Below are 21,334 nucleotides of genomic sequence, written 5' to 3'. Positions count from 1 at the left end.
GTTCCCTCCTGCACGGGAAGCCAGAGTGCTTTCCAGGGCCGCCAGCTGCTGTGGACTATGGTGGGCAGTGCAACCGGGTAAAGGCATCCCGCCTGGCCCTGGTGGATTGGGCCCACGCTTTCACTGGTGTGGCCCATCAGTCATCTTGTCAGATCGGCATGGAACTGTCTGTTCTGCCTCTGGGTCCCGGTGGTTAAGGCGGTGAGATGTGGGCATGCTCACCACCCACCTTGTGTTGCCCCGGCCCTGGCGCGTGGTTATAGTGTGAGTTCCGCCTGGGGGGGGGGCAGGAGGAGTTGGCTGTACGCTATTAGAACTGGAGAAGGCACACATGGTGAGGACAATGCACAGCCCTGGCGAATGACTGTGGACTATAGGGAACTGAAGAAGGTGATGCCACCTGTGCACGCTGCAGCACCTTCCACCCGACATGATGGACCGCTCGACTGTTTGCTTGGGAATGTACCAATATGTGGTGGATCTGGGGATGTTTGCCATGGGCTTGTAGCCCAGGATTTGGCACACTGGGACCACCCGTTGTCTGTGAGCCTGGCGGTGCCCGGGAAACCTGGCTGTGCCCAGAAGCATCCACCTTCAGGTCCCTAGTACAGGGCCCCTTGCGGAAGACGCTTGCATAGGTTGTGAGGCGAGAGCCTGGAGGGTTGGAGTGTTGGGACAGAGTCCCAGGAGAGCAGTTTCTAGGCTCGGCCTCACCTGCAAAGGTGCTGGCTCCGTTATTAGTTGGCTGTCAGCTGTAACAGTTGGTCATTAGCTACTGTTGTTTTGTATAGAACTGCCGTGGCTACATTAGCAAGCGCGGATTGTAGATGACGCGGGTCATGTGGGGACTTTTCCTGTGTCTCGCCCGCTGCCAGCGAGATGGATGCAGGAAGACCCCTTGTTGGGGTACTGGCAGATGTTTGCTTCTTGTGTGTCGACCAGCTGCCATCGAGAATACAGTGTTATGAACCCCCTGTGGCTCCGTTGTCGTTCCTTTTTGGCCTCACCACATCCTGTGTTCACCTGCTGGAAGCTGAGTCCCATCATTACACTAATATTTTCTATCTGGAAGCTTAACTACTAAGAAACATGTAGTTAAAAAAAAAAAATGACCCAACCTTTTTTAGCCACCAATCTCTAGTTGAGAAGGAATAATCTGAAATTTGGCGATTATTCACATTCTACATGTGTGTTTTTGTCTTAAGTTGAAGGGAATTTTTTATAAGTTCTCTCAAAAATTTGAGTTAGCTTTCTAAACATGGATCAATATAAACTTCTACAAAATTGATCAATCCTAATCATACCACAAAAATAACCATTTCTCTGAAATAAAGTGACTCCTATATGAATAAGGATTAGCAAGGGCTAAGGATTCCATAGAATATTTCACTGATTTCTCTGTAACTGGATCAGGTCTGAGGCTGGGGAAACAAAAATAGCCTTGTCGCAGAGACTCACACACAATAGTTCTAATTGAACATTTTTCTTGTAAGAGTATTATTATTATTTGTGTATGACAAGAGCTGATTACATACTTTCAATTGTGTTTTCTGCCAAAGGGCTTGATCATTTGCCATCATGTAATCCAGAAAAAAAGGAATCAGTTGTCCCTACAGTAGCAGATCAACAAGACACATCGCCACTCCTACGAATAAATAAATGTGCTCCCCCAAGACATGACAAACCAGATTTGATTTTAAGACCACACATTAGGGTTTTCCTCTTGATCTGAAACTAATCAGAACAGAATAGCACTGTTTTTAGTTTTTTCCTCTTTATTCTCAAATTGATTATTAATGAGAAAACACATGGAGCAGATTGATCCCGTAACTCGAATCCTTAGTCTTCTCTTTCCAACTCAGGGACTGGAAGACGATACTCTTCAGTGTATTCAGGCCATCAGGTTCTGTCTTTCCTGCCTTTAAAGTCCTTTCCAAAAGGAAACCTACTGCCTGGCATTCTATATTATTCCTAATTCCCAAGTGGAAAATGAGACAAGTGAAGTGACATCTAAAAACATTAGGGATTATATTTTTAAAAACAAGACAACAATTCAGATCTTCTTTCTTTAATTCTTCTCTGTATTACCATGGTAAAATATTTATCAAAGTCAAAGAGATTACTGATACGCAATAATGACCAAATACTTTACCTTAGTGGAACTATCAATAATAAACTCATCAGTGAAGTAACTGGAAAAAAGTTCAAATATAAAGGGTGATTCACTATTCTGTTTACAGTATTGAAACAATCACAACATTCAAACACCCAGAAAGTTCTGAACAGTATTAAATAATATTAAATAATAAACATACTGCAACATCTTGAGGTACCTCCTGAATGACCAAAACCAGATGAAATTTTGTTTGGTATAATTCTAGTTTTTTTTAACATGGAACTACGTATTTCCAAAAATTGGTAACCCATTTTAAGAGACACAAAATCCTTAACTGACTAGACTGTTCATTAAATAGAGCGCCACACTGCTTTGTTGTTATGGACTAATGAGCTTATAGTTCAATGAAACCCTTTTAAGAAGTTCTAGTCTATAGATATACCATGTTCAAATTGTTTGGTCCTCATATTAACAAAATCCTTCACATTCCTTTATGTTTAATTCCTTTGAATATCATCTTTAAAGGGCCTGACTGATTTCTGTCAAAATATATCACATGTATAACCCTGCAGTCTTGAGCCTATGGATTCTTCGTGAGTTTTAGTCCCACGTAAGCCAGCACAGTGACCTCCCTGTGAGTTTTCCATCGGAGATTTTACAGTACCACGCTTTCCACAAAGAACCCTGTCCTCCTCTAGGTTTTTAGCAGAATGTCCAATTAATAATGGCATGTGGTGTTCCTTAGCATAACCTGCCAAAATGTGATAATTTCCTTGGAAGAAAAACCATGGGCTGCAATCACACGTCTGAGTTGACAGACATCCAAATGGATCCTATATAAAAAGAAAAGGTTTGTGTCTTCTGGAATATGAATGTCTACTTTTAATAAATTCAAACAGATCCCGACATAAACATCTTCAAACTTGATGGGTTTTACGTGACTCATCATTTCATAGATTTTTGGCACCAAATCTCTGGACATTATATAACCCAACCCACTGCAGTAGGGAGGAAACACTTTGAAGGGATACTCCTGGTATGAAATATGGGTTTTCTGGTAAAATCCTCTATAAGAATAATTATCAATGAGAGGATAACCTGTGAAAAACTTCTCTGAGTGGTTTAAATTTAAAAGATACTTCACTAAATTGCCAGTATTGATGAAAACATCAGTGTCTGTCTTCATGATGTACTTAGCATTGGGGCAAAACTCAGTTACCCACCTGAATGCCATAATTGTTTTCAAGGTCAGGTTGTTATATGTGTCTAAAAAATCTTGTCGTATTATGTCACCATAAAGAAGGTGTTCATCCTCTAAGGACAATGCTAACACTTTGTCTTCCCTTTTACCTTGTTGGCCTAGTAAGAAAAATGTAAGAACCTCATATCCCCACCAAGACTTTTTTTCACCCCAAGTAACTCTAATGGCCTGTCGGGCTTTCACATCTGAGGGATGTGAGGTCACCAGGATGACAAGAAATGGGTTCTGATGAGAGCAGTTTGAATGCTCTCGAAGTGTGAAGCGAAAGTCTTGTCTGTAAATCGGCTCATACTCATAGAAGTACATCCAGTTCACGCGTTCTATCACGTTGTAGTGGGGTAGGCTGAGGTACCACATCACCAGGAAGCTCAGGACTGACAGCAGCAGGAGGCTCCATTTGAGGGATCTCAGTGACATCCTACTGGGGAGGGTGGTCAGGAGAGCCAGGGCCATCCACAGCGGCTCGGGAGCACGTGACGCTCAGGTTCTGCAAGATTTAGCAAAGACCCAGTTAGTAATCCACCCCCCAAAACATTTACAAACGACATCCAATTATCCACTTAAAGAGAAAGAGTAGAACAAAGCTCCAAACAAAACCCCAAATCCTGACCTGAATCTTATTAATTTTATTTAACTGTAAGCAAATGGCTACCAACAACCAAAAATGTATTTTAACTTTTTAGATCAAGGTTAAAAACATATTGTTGACTATTTTGGAAAATTAGTACCTCTTGTTTGACATAAATAACTGTTGAAATATAATTTTGTCCTGAATGTCCAGAGGGACAGAAAGAGATGAATAGTGGGGCAGGTTTAAAACACAAATCTACAATAAAAAAACAAAAAGACTACTTCTCTTTACCAGTAGGAAAAAGTAAAGGATTTAATGCAAGGAGCTAGTACCAGCAACATGTCCAAATACACCAAGGGTCTTTCTCAACTGCGTGATCTGATAGGGATTCTAACAAATCTGGAGTAAGAAAAACTCAGTAGCTATAATTATTTGTGGTGACTTGCTGATGTGAGGTGAGATAAAGGTAGAGACTCTTTAGTAGACGTAAGTCCAGTAGACAGCAAACAGATGAATCTGGAATTTTTCAATTCTCAGACTACGAAATAGCCTGTAGTTGCCCAAAATACACCCCAGCCCATCTTTTACACCTCATTGGCTGAACTCAATGCTGTCTGGATAGCAGGTGCTTAAAGGCTACGGGACTTCAGAATAAGGGACAGATCAACAACATGAGGGGCAGGCTGAGGAGACTTCTGACGGTGCCCTTTCACCCACAATCATCGGGGAGAAGGTTCCTGGAAACCCAGAATTTGCTATGGAGGACGTACATTAAGGTCATCATATGGGAAGGCTGGTCTAGCAAGGGTTCCACTTTGGGTCAATCTTAGATCTTTGGACACACTGCTCTTCTGCCTCTTAATACATATCAAAATGATAAGATCTTGAGGCTCCTTATCCTTTCTTACCTGCCATGATTACCGTATTTTGCCATCTATAATCCGCACACACGTTTTTGGCCCAAACTTTCAGAGAAAACAAATCTTTCATTTTAATTTTTTAATTCAAATTTTTATTTGTTTACATTTAGGTACTTGTTTTTGTATTATTAAGGAATTTTAGCATTTATTTTTTAACATATTATGGTACAAGAAATTTTATGTAACAAATAATTACAAAACACAAGAACAGATATAAGGTACAAGAAATTTTATGTACCGGTAACAAATTTATGATATTTAAGCATCCTAGAAGGCCAAGAACTCTTCGTCGTTGCAAGTTTGTTGTAAATTCAACAAAACCGATTATTGTATTTCAGGGTATTATTTTGCATACGGATATCATTATTGATTTCCAGAGTTACACTTTTAACTCATAAGCATAAATAAAAGAATTGAAAACATTTACATAGATACAGAATTAGTACTATGCATGTATAATGCACACCCTTATTTTTCCCTCACAAATTTGGGCAAAAAAGTGTGCATTATACACTGCAAAATACAGTATGTCTGGCCACAATAATCTTTATTTCTAATGCTTTCTGAACTTTAAATCACAAAATGCAATGCAATGTTTTCACAAACCTCTCCAGTTTGGTTTCATGTGTATGTGTCTTGCCATTCCACTTAGGTTCTATGACCTCGTGGGCAAAGAACATTTTTTTCACAATAGTCAAAGTGCAAGAGAGAGCGCAGCCTATAGCAGGAGTGCAATGAACACTGAACTGTTTGCTACGCTATTTCCATTTGTAGAGGGATAAAATGTAGGTCTGTGTACGCCACACCCTACCCTCCTACCCCCCATTACTAGCCTTACATAGCCAGCTCCTGGAAAAACCAGCAACAGAAGAGCCCTGCGACGAGAATTACGGAACTAATTACCATCTTCTTCCATTTTCTCCTCACCTGGCTACTAGACACTGCACAACCCTATAGGGCTGCATTTACACCTCAGCCATCACAACTTGTACATTTCTTACTAGAGTTGTCAGACGGCAGTTTTGTGTCTCGTCCTAACAAATCAGCACATTATAACAAATTTTGGATGAACAGAAGGATAAAGTGTCTTGAGTAGGGGAGTCATTTATAATTGCATAAAGACAATAGAAACTCTGTTACACTTCAATAATGGGAAAAATGCAAAACAGCAAATCGTTATTATAAAACTTATCTTTTATGCATTCTACAAGCCATGGTTTCCACGTGGGAAAATGTGACTGTGGTTATAATGTCTACTGCTCACAGACCCACAAGGACAATAAAGCAACAGTAAAACGAAGAGGAACTATCTAGTCCAAAAGGAGGGAAAGGCCTTTTAAGGATTGACCAAAACAGACTTCCGGTTGTGCAAAACACAGGTGGCTCTAAGGGCAGAGACCAGAGTCTACACCCAGCTCTTTCCTTTACCAACCAGGGAAAATGGGTTTGCTATTTATCATGTTGGGGCCTCAGTTTCCTCAAGCCTACACTGAAGACGTTAATACTGCACAAATTAGTGATAATGTGTGCGAAGCATCTGGCTGGTGTTCGCTACTCGACAATCAGAGGCTGTCATCACCAGCTGTGCTCTACCCTTGGCATCTTTTCCATCCTGTTTGTGTCTCTAAATTGATTTTTATTATCAAAAGGGAGTATTCTAAAGAAATAATCTGGATAAATTCTTACTACTTGAAAAGTAGGTTTCAAAACCATGAATACATTTCTAGTTCTTACCTTCTTTTTATTTTTTCGGAGTGAAAGGCCTTCAGTTTCACCAACTGAACATTCAGTGGTTAAGGAGCAGTCAAAAATAATGCTTGAAATCTCTGTAATGTATATAACAAACATGACAGCATTTACATATGGAACAAAGAGGGGAAAGGATCCCCCATTCCCTTCTGAACTAGGAACATGCGTTGAAATAAAAATTTAAAAAAAAATACCGCGGGTCCACAGGATTCAGAGTTCCTGGCTTCGTCCTGGAAGAAGGGCACTTGGTATTCAGGACTTAAAACCTATGTCTAAGTGCTCACGTCAGCTGGTGCCTTGTTACTCCATGACAGTTCTACTCCCCCATAAGGAACCAGGGGTCACTGTAACAAGTGAAACACGAAGCTTCTAAGAGACACTGTGCTGCTGTCCTCTCTTTAATCCTGTTTCAATAGCTATTTTTTAAAGGGCCTGCAGGAATACCTTCCACACTCAGCAGCGTGGGTGTTGGTGTGAAAGGAAGGAGGCGTGTGGTGAGAAGAGGAAACAGACGAGCCAAAGGTACTGTGAGATATTAGTTGTTAATTCAAGGTGATGGAAATAGAGGCATTCTCTTATATTTATAGTTTTCTTTGTATTTATCAAAAAAAAAAAAAGAAAGAAAGAAAAAGCATCATGAAAATGTCTGGCTATTAGAGTTAGACGGCCTACCCTAAATCTTGGCTGCAAGACTTAATGGTGTGTGACCTTGGGGAAGTAATTTAACTTCATACAAGTTTCTTTTTTCAGCTATAAATTAGGCATCACAGTACCAATTCAATTCCTTACAGGTTTATGGGGAGAACATTTAACCAGGCAGCTCAGAAAGCCCTCAGTAGTTTCTCAAGTTCAGTGACACACAGGCACGCGGACCAATGCACACACTCCGATGTCACAGCAATCAGTGGCCTGGCCTCCTCTCTGGCACTGGCTCACGCTCTGACTGGGGGGGCACAGGGCAGCGCGTCTCCCAGCCCAGAGGGGCCTGCTGAGGACGGCTGAGCAGTGGGTTCTGTGAGCCTGACCTTGTTTTAAATCCCATGTGCAAGGGGAGGGACAGAAAGAAGATCCTAAAACACTGATGACTGGAAGAATACAAAAAGGCCCAACAGGGAAGTAGACCATTCTTTTAAGACTGACTTCTTAAATAAGTCACATATCACTAGCAAGAAATAAATTATAATTTAAAAATAATGTCCATTTTATAAAAGATAAATTTGGGATTATATAACTACACATGTATTCACCACCTGGATTCTACGCCATGTATGTTATGCAAAAGAGGAAAATCTTCTCTCATCCCACAAGCCTGTGCAAGGCTGGGTACACAGTAGGTCACCAGTAATTATTCGCTGATCTGGTGGTTGATCCACAACAGATGAGGTAACATCTCAAATCACACAAAAGCCCAGGAAACCTCCAGAGACGGAACTTAGCTTCCAAATTATGAAACGGCCAATCCTCTAACCATCAAAGGAAACCACTGTCCTCAAGAGACATCGCACAGGCCAGTCACAGGCTGTATCTAATGTCTTATCTACAGGTGTTTTAGCCTTACAAGGGCTCTGTGGACCAGAAAAATTGGAAATCATTGATTCAAACAATGATCTTTTAATAAAGAGCTCCTCAGAGTTTTTAATGTTCATGTACATTTTCTCAGAAGAGGATATATTATGTATCCAATGTTTCTCCAATTTACCTGAATAAAGGACCTATTTTAATTTTCAGAGTCTCTGGCAGGACTGGAGTTCTACAATTTGGGAAATCCTGTCTTAGACCATCTTGCACTCATTGAATTGAGAAACTAGTTTGTGTGAATTAATAAATAAAAATTTAACACCAGTTTGGAGTAAAAGAAGTTTTTTGAACCAATTGGTTTGATTACTTTGGAAAACTTGTCCGTGTTATTCACTAAGGCTGAACACATACGTAGCCTACGATGTAGCAACTCAACTCCTAGCACACTCAACAATGTGTATGTACATAAAGACACCCAAAAGTGTTCAGAAAGGTTCATAATGGCACACTATTTATGACAGCCCCAACCTGGAAACAACCCACAGTGGAAGAGAGAAATAAACTTATAGAACGGCACTCTATACAAAATGAAAACAAACCTCGCATGACGTCATGGAGAATCTCTCAAACAGAACGTTGAGCTAAAGAAATCGGGCATATAAAGAAGAGACATTATGATTCCAGTTTACACAAAGCTGAGATGCAGGCAAAAGGAACCTATGGTGTTGGCATCGAGGACATGGGTCACCTTGGGAGGAGGAGGGAATACAGTTGGGAGAGGCTGCCAGGGACTTTCTGGCCATGTTCTATTTCGTCTTCTAACTTGTGTACTTCTCTTTTTGTTACAGTTCCACAGAAACATTACAAAAGCTTGGCAATGCAATCAGTCATTCTGCATATCTGGTTACTGTGTGCAGTCAGTGTTGGCAGGTATCCACACGACATGCCAGCCCTTGGCTGCCCCAGTCATGATGAGAGCACCAACAGGTGCTGCCAGGCACTAACTCATGTAATCTTCAAGAAAGCCCACAAATCAAGGCACTTTTAAAACAGTTACTGTTTTCATTTGATAGGTAAGAAAAGTAAGGCTTAGGGACAGTCCATGGCTAGCCCAAAGTCGCAGGTTCCTAAGTAGAGGAGACAAAAATCAAACAGGACTCTAAAACTCACATTCCTGGCCACGACCTTCCTATCTGAGGGAGTCTGCTGCAAGCCTCTTGACCTGCTCTGGGTGGGCTCTAACTTCCTGCAATCATTGAACCTTGATAAGAACTGTGAAAGCATCACAGCTTTACTGTCTTTAAACAGAAAGACTGAATATTACTGCTCTTAAAACCTGAATTTTGAAGTATTAACAACAGTTAATAGCTAAGAACTAATCATTCATGCAGATATAGACCTTTTTATTTTTGCATCAAAAACATGCTGGGCACTAGGAAATAAATGTTTTGGGAGTGAAGGAGAGGCAACATGCAGGAATCAGGAAAACTGCAAGGACTCCAGAGAAACAAAAAGTTAATGCAATGGTACAATTTTTTAAAGCAAAAATAACCTGAAATTATTTTCTGGGATGCAAAAACGTTATTTTCTGCAAAGAGAAAGCAAATTTAATTATTTTAAAATTCTGTGAAAAGTTTTCTAGTTGCAAATGTAATGTGTATGTTCATTAGAGAAAATTTTGTGAATGCAAAAAAAAAAAGGCACAAAGACAAAGCATAAAGGTAACTGTTAACATTTTTAACGAAGGCCTATCAGGTCTGTCACTCCATAGGAGGACACAGCCCCCAGCTCATCTGCTGGCACGGCCTCCTGCCATTCCTATTCCCGCCACAATGGCTTCCTTTCAGCTCCCTGAATATGTCAAACTCTTTCCCGCCCTCGGGGAGGCAGCAGGTGCTCTCCTGCTAACTAAGAAGCTGGTTCTTGAAAAGTCTGGCTCTTTCTCACGCTGCAGGTCTCAGCAAAACATCATTTAGGAGAGTCCTTCCCTGACCTCTTCTTATCTCAAGTCATTCACCAGCCCTTCTTTTCTATCACATTGCTCATTATTCTCTCCACAGCATTTCACCCGATCTGGAATTTTCTGTCTATCTGTTTATGGTCTGTTCCCTTCACAAGAAAGTGAGGTTCGTGAGGGGAACATCCCCTTGCCCACCTTGTTCACTGCCATATCCCCAGTGCCCAGCGCACAGTAGGTGCTTGCTGGACATTTGAATACTGTGCAAATGGTCAGGTAATGTGCTTCTATCCACTTACTATATTGAGAAAGTATTCCCAAGAAATTGAACCCAAAAGTAAACTCCCGAACTTCTGTTAGATCATGCTTACTTCTCTTCAGCCATCTTTGACTGCAAAGCCCCCCTATTCTTATAGGCCTAACTGATTATGACCATGTACATTTTAAAAGGAAAAAAACAAAAATTAAACTTCAATGAAAATCAAGCATGCTAGATTCAGGGTCATCCAAGGAGAAAACGTGTTATTAAAGATAATTACTAAACTACTGGCAACTGTTCGACATTCCAGCTTTTCTTCTACATATAAGACAATACTGAAAAAGGAGTGGAAATTCTAAATGACTAAAAATGGTCCTATGTGTATTGAGTTTGACACAAATCATAATTACACACATTAATCATGTGCTATTCCTTGTAAAGGCGGGGACCACATAGCAATACTCTTTCTTGAGGAGAATTTCCCTAGTAGTACTCTCAAACCGAGCACATTAATTCATAAAGCAATACAAAACTACCATTCGGATCCCTCTGATATTAGAAGTAAACACAAACAGTGACGTTTAACCGCAACTTCTCGCTTCTCTCTTCCTATTTCACCCAGTGGTTCTCAAGTTTTGCTGCGTACTATAATCTCCTGAAGAACTTGAAAAAGACCTCTGGGCACAAAGACGCACACATGACCACCTGAGTCCGAGTTTCAGGGGGTAGAGAGGCCCAGGGAGCAGTATTTGTAAAGCTTCCTCGGTGACTCCAACGTGCTGCTCCAGACCCTCCACGTGCACTGCAAGGCATGCTGGGAGCGTGTTAGCAAAGCAGAACCTCAGGCCCAGCCCAGGCCTCCTGGATCAGAAAGTACATTTTATGAAATAACGTATTAAACAGTTAGGATGTGGGTGGCACCCAGTAAGAGCTAAGTAGATGGTTCTGCTATTATTATTGAAGTCCACACTATATGCTCCATCCAACTTTTATTTGCCCACATTCATTCCATTTACAAACCTCACTGCCAGTCCCCAATCTCTTTTACATGACAGCATATGCTCTATGACACACTCATGCAGGCAAATAAATAAACCTTCATCGCTCCACCTTTTCCCTCCAAATCAGTATGCCTTCTTTTAGAGTCCAAGGATTACATTTCCTCCGGGATCTTAAAATCCCTAATGCTATGCTCTCCTGATCACATAAGCCCACAGGAACTACCATTAGCCGTGCCCAGCACCAAATGGGGACTTTTCGGGTTCCTCCTCCACATACATGCTCCCCTCCTGCCCCCCAGTCTTCCCATAACTCAATCACATTATTTTTCTGGCCATGATTTGTAATGTCCAAAGGCCTACAACAGGAACTTCTAGCCACTGGAGGAAGGCTACAAAACACATTACCCTTTTCAAACTAAGGTGTGAGACATCCAAGTGGCATCAAGCTACTTTAAGGACTATGTATATTAGATAAGGCTTACATATTTCTTCTTACTTTGAAGCACGCAGCTGGATATACAATAGAGAATCAAATTTTATTTATTGAATGAACTGGAACTGCTATATTTGCCTAATTTGCCTAATAATGATTAAAAATAAAACATGCTTTAACCTGTCAGGGCAAACAGGTTTTCACTAAAAAGAACTTGCTTTCTACTTCATTTTGTCACACTCCCCTCTCTCCGTATTTTAGCAATAGCCCCAGCTTGGTCCTCGTACTGTAGTAAGCACTTTTCATACTTCCATTTGTTTCACGATCAAAACCACCTTACGTGGTAGCCCCATTATTACGACATTTATCTGTCAGCTAAGGAGACTGAGATTTGGAGACCTGCTCACTAGGGTCACAGCGAGCAGGGCTGGGAACCCAGGTCCTCACCGCCTAGGTGGGGGCGACCACTGCACTGCAACACACACTTCCTTCTTGTTTCTACCCTGCTGGCCTGGCATTCTCATCCTTTCCTCCACGTAGGACAGCACCTCTGATCTCCTCAGGGATGAAGGGTTGTCAGAGCCCAAGGAGAGGCTTTAAAAAGGGGGAAATCCTAAACGCACCCATGGTTCAATCTCCGAGCAGATCATGCTCAGCTCCTAATTCTCACCCAGACGGTTTTTAACTAGTCTCCCCTTCCAAGTACACTTTTCAGAAATGAAGGCATTGCTGGAGATAGTAAATGAATTTATATTCAGAATATCCCTGAATAAGTGGCTGAGCTTCTGCAAACATCAGTGGACATTTAGACACAAAAGCAACGACCACCATGAGCCAACAGGACTCACTAAGATCTTTTCATCTGACTAACCTCATCCGCATTTTCAGTCGAGTTCCTGGACCAGATCCGGGGAAGCCTGAGATAACACACAAGAATTAAACCTCACTGAAGACGACAGGACACTGCAAGGTCCTTCTGAACAAAATGGAAAAACGTGAGTCCAAGGACAGTGCCTCGATGGTTTCAAAATTGGCTCATCCATCATAGACAGTGTACTTTTCATGCAGTCATTTGTTCACCACACATTTCCTGGGCTCATGCTGGACTGTGAGAATACAGTGTTGACCAACACAGCCCCAGACCTGCCCTCTGCTTATGTTCCAAGGTTGTTAGAGCATCTTTGTCAACCTGAGAGAAAATCTCTAGGGTTTGATTACAGCCCTATCGTTAGCCTTTTCCTGTTTAACATTTCTTATTAACGACAAACGTATACAGACTTATTCAATTTCATGGACAAGAAAACGCAGGAAAAAACCCCCAGTAAATTCATTACACGATGTAATCTAAAAAGGTTTCAACAGGTTGGAACAAATTTACTGTCTGCTATCCAAGTTCAAAAAACAAACCGCACCAGGGCAGGATGGGGGATCATTTTAACATTAGCCTAAGAGAAAAAGACCTAAGGTTTCAGTTGCCTAGGAGTTCAATAGGAAGAAAGGTGGTGATGTAAAGGAATAGCTGGAGAATCAGGAGACAAGGATTTTGTTTCTAACAGCTGGGGAGGCGGGTGGCAAGTCACTGAATTTGGAGAGTTGCGTTTTTCATCAGAACTCCAGGGGATTGGGCTAGGACGCCTCTCAGGCCCAGCATCACCAGTGCAGATGACGTCATTTCTGCACACCGCCGTGTGTCCCCGGCATCTGGCACAGTGTGGGCACACGGAACGCATTCTCCAGGTACTGGTGAGTGACTGACAGTGCTAACAGAACTTCTGCAAGTGAATACTATAGCGTGCCCCCACACATACCCCATAAGCCCTAATATACTCTCAGATACAAAAAATAGGAAAAACATTTGAGCAAAAGGGGTCCTTATCCCATAGCTACATATATGTTACCTTTTACAAGGACAAGTGAGATATAATTCAGAGGAGGGTAACCCAGTTTATGTTTTGGTGTATCACCTCCCACGAGGACTAGATGAAGTAGTGGCTGAAGAAACTGGGGAATATTCTGTTCTGGGGAGAACAAAAGCTCAGAAGGGCTGTGGTAGATACTTTCAAACATTGTGAACAATATGTCAGTATCAACTCCAGAAAGCAAATGGAAACCCAAAGATAAAAATTAGTGAGAGGGTCTAATACAAACTTCTAGAATGGGCTGCTTCTCACCAATGGAAATCTTCAAGTGGCAGGCAGGAACGTCATGAAATTAATTCCTCATTGATTTTTAAGTTATTTTAGGTAACTTCTAAGGTCGCTTCCAACTCTAAGATTTCATGACTTTGTTATTCATAATGTTTAAAATGCAGTATGTAGAAAAGGTTTCATTTTTATGCAATTTTTAAACTGTTCAATTTTTAAGAATAAATCTTAAGTATTCACTGAGTTCAAGAAAAAACCCCACATTAAGCACAACTCTTCACGGTTGTTCCAGTTTTACCCTGTTTCCCCCAAAATAAGACCTAGCTGGACAATCAGCTGTAATGCGTCTTTTGGAGCAAAAATTAATATAAGACCCGGTCTTATTAATATAAGACCGGGTCTTATTTTACTTTAATATAAGACCCGCTCTTATACTATACTATTATACTCCAAAAGACGCATTAGAGCTGACTGTCCAGCTAGGTCTTATTTTTGGGGAAACATGATAAGTGTTAATCGACAGTGAGTATAAATACTTAACCCTCCATTACCATTTCCCAACCCCGCTGGGCGCAACACTACCACTGGCAGGCGTATTCCAAGATGTCTGGGAGAAGGCTTTCATTCAAACCTTATGAAGTAAAAGCTTCCTGTCTCTGTGTGTTGAAGTAGAAGACACCTGGGTTTTTTAAAACATATTTTAAAATGACAAACACTGTTTGCAAACAAAATTCTTACTTTCTTGCAGGAATAACAACACATAGAAATTATACATTTCTGGTGGTGTGGTGTGTAGTCTTTGGGCTAAGGAAAATGAGGAGCAGCCAAAAGTAGCAGGACCTGAGAAGGAAAATTCAGCCGCAATTTTTGTTTTGTTTTTGCCCTAGCTGTATCATAGCCAACAAAAGAACATGCTTCTTTTTTTAAAGGTATCTGTATCACTTCTGTATCACTTCTATAGCAATTTACAAAGCACAAATAAATGTTATCATCCCATTTTTTCAGAGACCTGTGCAGAGACCTCCAAGTATAGGCAAACCTGGAACCAAAACTCCAGCCCACCTCTAAATGCTGTGCTCCTTCTCCAGAGCACAGTGCCCGCCTGCAGAAGAGCCCAGCGTGACACCCTATCCCAGTCTTTTGAGATTCCTGGGCAGGGAGCAAAGAGGAGAGAAAAAGTGGACTCACCTCTGCATTCAGGTCTGAGAGAGCGCCATGACAGAGCAGCGTGTGGGAAGAGGCAGCAGGATGGCTGGTCCGGGCAAGCTAGGAAAACTGGGGCAGGGCAAAGATCACTCAGATCAGGCAGAATGGCAGAAGGCTGACTTGAAAGTTGGAGTGCCTGACTCTGTTACAAGCAGCTTTACCATTTGGTACATTTCACTCCTTCCTTCACTTGGTATGCTGGGTCTGTGTCAGGCTGGGGCTGCAATGGGGAAGATGCCCTCAAGTTGCTGACACTCCATCAGAGCAACGAGGAAGGTTCACGACTGACTTCAAGTTTCAGACTAAATGCAATGAGGAAAGCTCACCTGGAGAAGACGAAGGGGAGACCTCACTGCTCAAATGTCTCCAAATTAGCGATCAGCCTCTACGGTAGAGAGCTGAGTTTGCACTCTCAGAAAGTGTGGGTGCTCAATTAAAGTGCAAATTACAGAACTTGTATCAGTTTAGAGAATGGAACTATTTAATACTAAGAATAAGAGTCAATTATACTTCTTTCTCTAAAGTAAGTGGGTAACTCAACCTTTGAAAACAAGTCTGTTACCAAAATAGTAACAGATAAGAGACATGGTTTGAGCCCTGTCACACTGGGGGGGTGGGGGGGGGGTAGGTGGCCGCAGACCTGTGAAATGTTTTAACAGGAGCAGTACACTTCTTTATTCCAAATTAAAAGAGCCTGTCCAAGCACAGCTTGGGAGTTCAGCAGAATTCTGTGTTCTAGCCCAAGAGTGCGACTTTTTTTTTTTTTTAAATAAAAAATCAGATAGCAAATATTTTCTTTGTGGGCCATATGGTCTTTATCCCAGCTACTCCATTCTGCCTTTGTAGTAAAAACAGGGCCAGACAATATTACATATATAGGTATGGCTGTGGTCCAATAAAACTTTATTTACAAAACAGGCTGCTGGTTTGAAGTGTTCGTTCTAACCATATGAAATGGCATACCTTAGAACATCAATAAAATCTCCCCAGGTCTCTCTTCTGTTTCCTCATGCTCCCAATGGGGCCATGCTACTAAAACGGGTGTCCTATTGCGGATAACTTTGTGTCCTAGTGCGGATAACTTCTTTCCTACATGCAATGTTTCCCGGAGGACAGGTAGGGCTGATAATTATTAACCTGGGCTGTGGATGCTATCAAGAGGACAACAAAAGGCCTCGGCTTTCTGGTTAACTACCTGTATTCAGGGTCACACACAGAATGGGAAACTCTGATCATCTACTCTTAGCTTTCTGATTTTTATTCCTTAATTTATCAGAGCTTCAAGAGGCACAAGATATCTCCGTAGCCAAATCTTTCATCCTGTAGCCTCTCAGGGTCCTACCCTACAAATGTTCTATGGCTTCATCTCACCTCATCTAGATGTGCGCCCTACAAATCATCACCCTCATCTCACCCTCTCCTCTAATTCACAATGTGCCAAAAGCTCTGATGTCACACACACACAATATTTATAATATCCAACTTTTTAATAAAACCATTGTTCATTATCCCAAACGAGATATTTGCCAGCTGTTAAACGAACTGCAACTTTTGAATGCATCTGTTGTGCAAGGTCATTTAAGAGCACCCTGTGATCCCACACATTTGACTTCTTTCATGAATGTATGGTTTTATACTGTATGGTTATCTACCACACAGTGAGCAGGGATGAGCAATGACAGCTTTTAGAGCTACATGAGAAGAGCATATCTGGCCTGAACATTACATAGCTGTGAAAGGGTAAAGGCATTTCCTAAAATGGGATTTTAACTGTATCATTCAATGGTGGACAGAACAGAGCTGGAGACTGGGCACAGAGAAGGCAAATCATTTGAAGGAGAAGGAAAAGAGAAAATAAATATCCATTGTAGTCTTTTCGTAGGGATGAAGAGAGTTGAGTCTGAACTTGAAGTTGATTATGACCCCCAATAAGTTTATATAGTTAAGTTTCCCAGAGGTACCATGGTATATTAATAATAATTCACTTTTTAAAAATATATATATTTTTCAGTAATTTAGAAGACCTTAATTAAGTCTTGTACCTCATCAAATCCTATGGGGAAAGAAATATACTACAATATACAACAAAATTTCAGCTGTGTAAATGACCGTTAAAATTTTTTAAACCAGACTACTGTGGTCAATTTTGATCAATTAGGATAATTTCTAAATTAAAAGAAGATGAACTTACGTGTAGGATCTCAGCACTAGCTGAAGTTCTTTGTTGTTTTCTGTATTCCATGCTTTAATTAAAACAGATTTGCTGGGAACTATTGAACAGAAGAACAGAAAAAGAATATGCCTGTATTGTAAGAACAATGAGCACTATAACATGTATAATCAATGTTCTATACCTAACAAGTGGTTATAGGAGAAAATTATTATATATCTGCACTCTTCATTTTTGGAAAAGCCTTGATCTCTCTTTTTCTTCCTTGTTCTCAAATCACCTCATGCATCTAATCTGGAATTACATTTGGCTATTCATTTGAATGAACCTTCTAGTGTAGAAGGGAAAAAAAAACTAAGAGTCATAAACTCATCTCTTAATTTGAAGTAGTTCCTTTCTCTAGACTGATCCACGGTCAATTTGCGCTTTTACCAGGCATCAGACATTCTGAGAGCAAAAAATCAGCACCCTGCCTCTGTCTAAGCCGCCTGGGGAAAGCTAAAATACAAACTTGTTGCCAGTTGGAAGACTGTGAACTCAAATCTTTTATCTCTGAAAACAGAAATAATAATAATAATAAGAAGAAGAATAATTTGTTCATTGGTAGTAGCTCTTTTTGACAAAGCAGCCACCTCCTAAACGCTGGCACTATGTGCAAAATACAGAGTTAAGAAAACCATGTCTGCTCTGCCAATATGCCTCCTAGTCCAGCAGAGAGGAGTGGAAGAGAAGGAATATGGAATGCAAACCGTTGCTTGCTGCTGGCACCATTCCTTACCGTTTGGGAAAGTGAGACTCCAGCGCACCTTTAAGATTTTTTTTTAAATGCCTTGTATATATGTACTCGTTAATTTCGCCTCTTACAAACCATGTAACCACTATGGGTTTCCTTCCCTCTCTGCCCAATTCGCCCATTCTTCTCTTTAGGTCCACATTCCTCCCACAATTGAACCCTGCCACACAATTCGGTTCTTGGGCCCTTCCCTTGAGCAAGGGAATGCGTTCGCCTCGGGCCTTTTGGGGAATCCACTAACACCAAAACAATCTCGGTCTTCTCCCCATCCCGCGGCCCACGCCCTCGCCCTCTCCACCCCCGACCGCCCCCGCAGCTCCCCGAGATCGCTACGCGAGAGGCCCGGTGCTATCGACAGGAGGGTGGGGGCTGCGCCCGGGAGCACAGAAGGGCCGACAGTGTGCTCCTAGCAACCGCGGCCTGGGTCCACCATGCGCCCCGGCGCTCCTCCGCATCACCCACGGCCCCGCTGGGCCCCTGCTCCCGCGCTCACCGGGTCGAGCAGATGTTCATCTCGGAGACCCCAGCCCAAGGCGCGGCTGCATGTGGCGCAACCCGGGCCGCGCTCCCGGAGAGGGCCGAAGGAGTGGGCGGAGCCGCCCCGCCAGCGGCCCGGCCTCGGTGTCCACCGGGTCTCGGTGTCCAGGAGGGGGGAGGGTCCCCGGAGAAGCGGGACCCAGGACCACGCCCGCCACCCGGCCCCGGGGTCTCCAAAGCCTCCGGGCCGCCCCACTGCCCCTGCCTCTCACTCACCTTCCGCGGGCGGCGCGCAGCCAGCTCGAACGCGGGCGGTGGCCGATTCTCCCGTTCCGCGCGCACACGCACCCTCTCCACGGCCGGGCGCGCGCAGACCACGCACCAGGGCCCGGAGCCCCTCGCTCGCTCGCTCGCTCTCTCGCTCGCACGCACGCGCGGGTCCTGCGCCCCAACGAGCGCGGCCTCACGCGAGCCGCGGCACGCAGCCCTACACACTCGCCAGGGCGCGCGCTCTCGACCCTCGCGGTCACCTAGCAGTACCATCACCGTGGTATTAGGTATGCATTTTACACTTGAGGGGCAGAGGTTAGGCGGTTTAGTGGAGACCTCCCGCAGATTTCTGTTTAAGATCGATCCTCTTTGCTTGCTGCCACTGTTTCCAAGTTGAGTAAATATACGCCTTCAAGGCAGTCATATACGGATTCACTTGGTACTAAAATCCTCATGGAGCTATGAAGGCAAGAAGAAACGTTGGAGAGTTTTTTGTTCTTTCAGAAGAAATGCGCGTTCACTTTCTAGAATCCATGGAGAATGAAGGGTGGGAATACAGCGGGGTTACAATGGTCTGCCCTAGAAAGAGGAGTCCTGGGGAGTTGTGTGATCTCAGGAAATGCCTCTCGAAATTTTCCTTTGGTCTGGAAAATTCAAAGGTCTGCCCCACCCCTAGTTGGCACCAATTAAGTAACCTAAAAGGAGTGGAGAAGCTTTCAGGCGTGGGCCCTGGGTGTTAGCCAAATGGGTTGTGGTCATTCTAGTCTTTGGGTGGAGGTGCTTGAATTAATCCAGAAATATTTTTTCTTCTTTCTTAGTACCCCTGGAAGAGTGCCATCTGCAAACAGCTCCCCATTGTGGCTGCTTGGCTGTGGGACTGTGAACAGCTTGGCTCCAGCACCATTGTGTGAAAAGTTGAAAGAATAGTTCATATGTGTGAACACTCATATATATTCCTCCAAGAGTGCATAACAACATTTTGCTGTAACTGCCTTCTTTGGCGCTCTCCTAAGTACTTCAGCTTTCATCTCCTAAGAATAAAGACAAAGACATTCTTCTATACAACCAGGTAAGAAAATCATGTCTAAGAAGTTTAATAATTTGACATCCCCTAATATATACTGTATACAAGTTTATCCACTTGTCAAAAAAAGTCATATGTTGGCACTGTAGAAAAATAGTCCAGTGAAGATTCATGCATTGCATTTGTTGTTATGTTTGTCTCTTTTAATGCTGCACAATCCTCCATCTTTTTTGTTTCATGGCATTAACTTTTTAAAGAGGTTAGGCTAGTTATCACAGAGGGTTCTACTTTCTCGATTTGCCTGACCTTTTTTGCCTCCTGATATCATTTAACTTTTTCTCTGGCACCCTAATTTCTGGTAAGCTAGAAGGAAGGTTGAGATGTTTGATTAGATGGCAAGAATCCTTCTTACTTTCCAAGATGCTCTTCATACTTTTTGCCATCAGGAAGAACATATTAAGCACATAATTTTAATTCATAAATGCATGTTAGGTTGTCCCAGTATCAATGATCACCGAAATCTGAAGTGTCTTTCAGATTTCTTTGTTATAAAGCCCAATTTCCCTTTTGAGGTTAATAGGTATTCTGTGGGGTGGTGACTTTGGAACTTTTTGGAGGAGAAAGTCTTAGATCCCTGCAAAGAGAACACAGGTTACAAATCAGTTTTCCTAGGTGGGTAGAATAATCATCTGGATCATTCTGGTACCTACGGCTTCAGATCATCCAATGGTAGATAGATGCTTCGTTTAGTTAAATACTAGTTCATTCAAAGAACAGTAAAATTCTGGTCTCTGTGGAGTTTGGGCCACTTAGAGTTCCTGTAGATAATTCTGGTAAAGGCAGTGATGCATTCTACAAGGTCTTGTGATGAATGTTTTAAGATTTGATAAAATCCAGGCGGAGTTTCCTATATTTAAGCTCACAAACCCTGCTGGGCCAGAATCATGTCAAGTTTACTCTGTAGAAGTTGACTCTATATGACCACCTCAACTCCCAGAAGAGAACTCTCAAAGATCGTCATCTGTCTATTCCACAGACAAATGTAGGCTTCTAAACAGAAAGTCTGTAACCCAACTTCTCAAAAGAGGATAATTTTTAGTAAGACAGTCCAAGTCAGTGGGTGGTATCAGTGGATTTGTTTCATCAGCGAATTTTTTGCTGTTGACTTTGCCAGCTGATCTGAATTGCATCAGTCAGCATGCTAAGAGTCCAAAACAGAAGCTACAAGGCAGAAAGGCTAGCCTCAAAAGTTTTGTAGCATCATTTTGCCACATTCTATTGGTCAAAAGCGAGCATAGGACCATTCAAGTTTCAAGAGGAGGGGATCAGGGCAAGGGAGTGGTTACCAGGAGAGGAGGCTCACTGGTGCGGACGGGGGACGTATTTGGAATGCAGCTAACCAAGCCAAATACAAACTCTGATGTGTAGTATCGATCATACTAACCTTTACCCAAAATCACGTGGG

General features: G+C 42.4%; 1 protein-coding gene across 14 annotated transcripts; it reads right to left on the bottom strand.

The window, feature by feature from the left end:
* Positions 1–1,757: 1,757 nt before the first annotated feature.
* Positions 1,758–19,457, bottom strand: B3GALNT1 (beta-1,3-N-acetylgalactosaminyltransferase 1 (globoside blood group)). 14 transcript variants are annotated; one of them, XM_033122142.1, is made up of 6 exons: positions 18,852–19,457; positions 17,327–17,405; positions 15,118–15,204; positions 8,735–8,776; positions 6,603–6,694; positions 1,758–3,864 (listed from the first exon to the last, which is right to left on the bottom strand). In XM_033122142.1, the coding sequence occupies exon 6, from the start codon at positions 3,828–3,830 to the stop codon at positions 2,835–2,837; it is 996 nt and encodes a 331-aa protein (XP_032978033.1). In that variant the 5' UTR covers positions 3,831–3,864; positions 6,603–6,694; positions 8,735–8,776; positions 15,118–15,204; positions 17,327–17,405; positions 18,852–19,457; the 3' UTR covers positions 1,758–2,834. The 14 variants fall into 14 exon arrangements, with proteins under 14 accessions (XP_032978033.1, XP_032978039.1, XP_032978018.1 ...); XM_033122148.1 differs by lacking the exon at positions 8,735–8,776 and adding an exon at positions 6,812–6,961; XM_033122127.1 differs by lacking the exon at positions 8,735–8,776.
* Positions 19,458–21,334: the final 1,877 nt, after the last annotated feature.

This window comes from Rhinolophus ferrumequinum, chromosome 2 (genome assembly GCF_004115265.2).
Source record: "Rhinolophus ferrumequinum isolate MPI-CBG mRhiFer1 chromosome 2, mRhiFer1_v1.p, whole genome shotgun sequence".
NCBI classification, from domain to species: domain Eukaryota; kingdom Metazoa; phylum Chordata; class Mammalia; order Chiroptera; family Rhinolophidae; genus Rhinolophus; species Rhinolophus ferrumequinum.
Note: the sequence above shows the minus strand (reverse complement) of the source record. Positions and strands in the feature narration are given on the sequence as shown.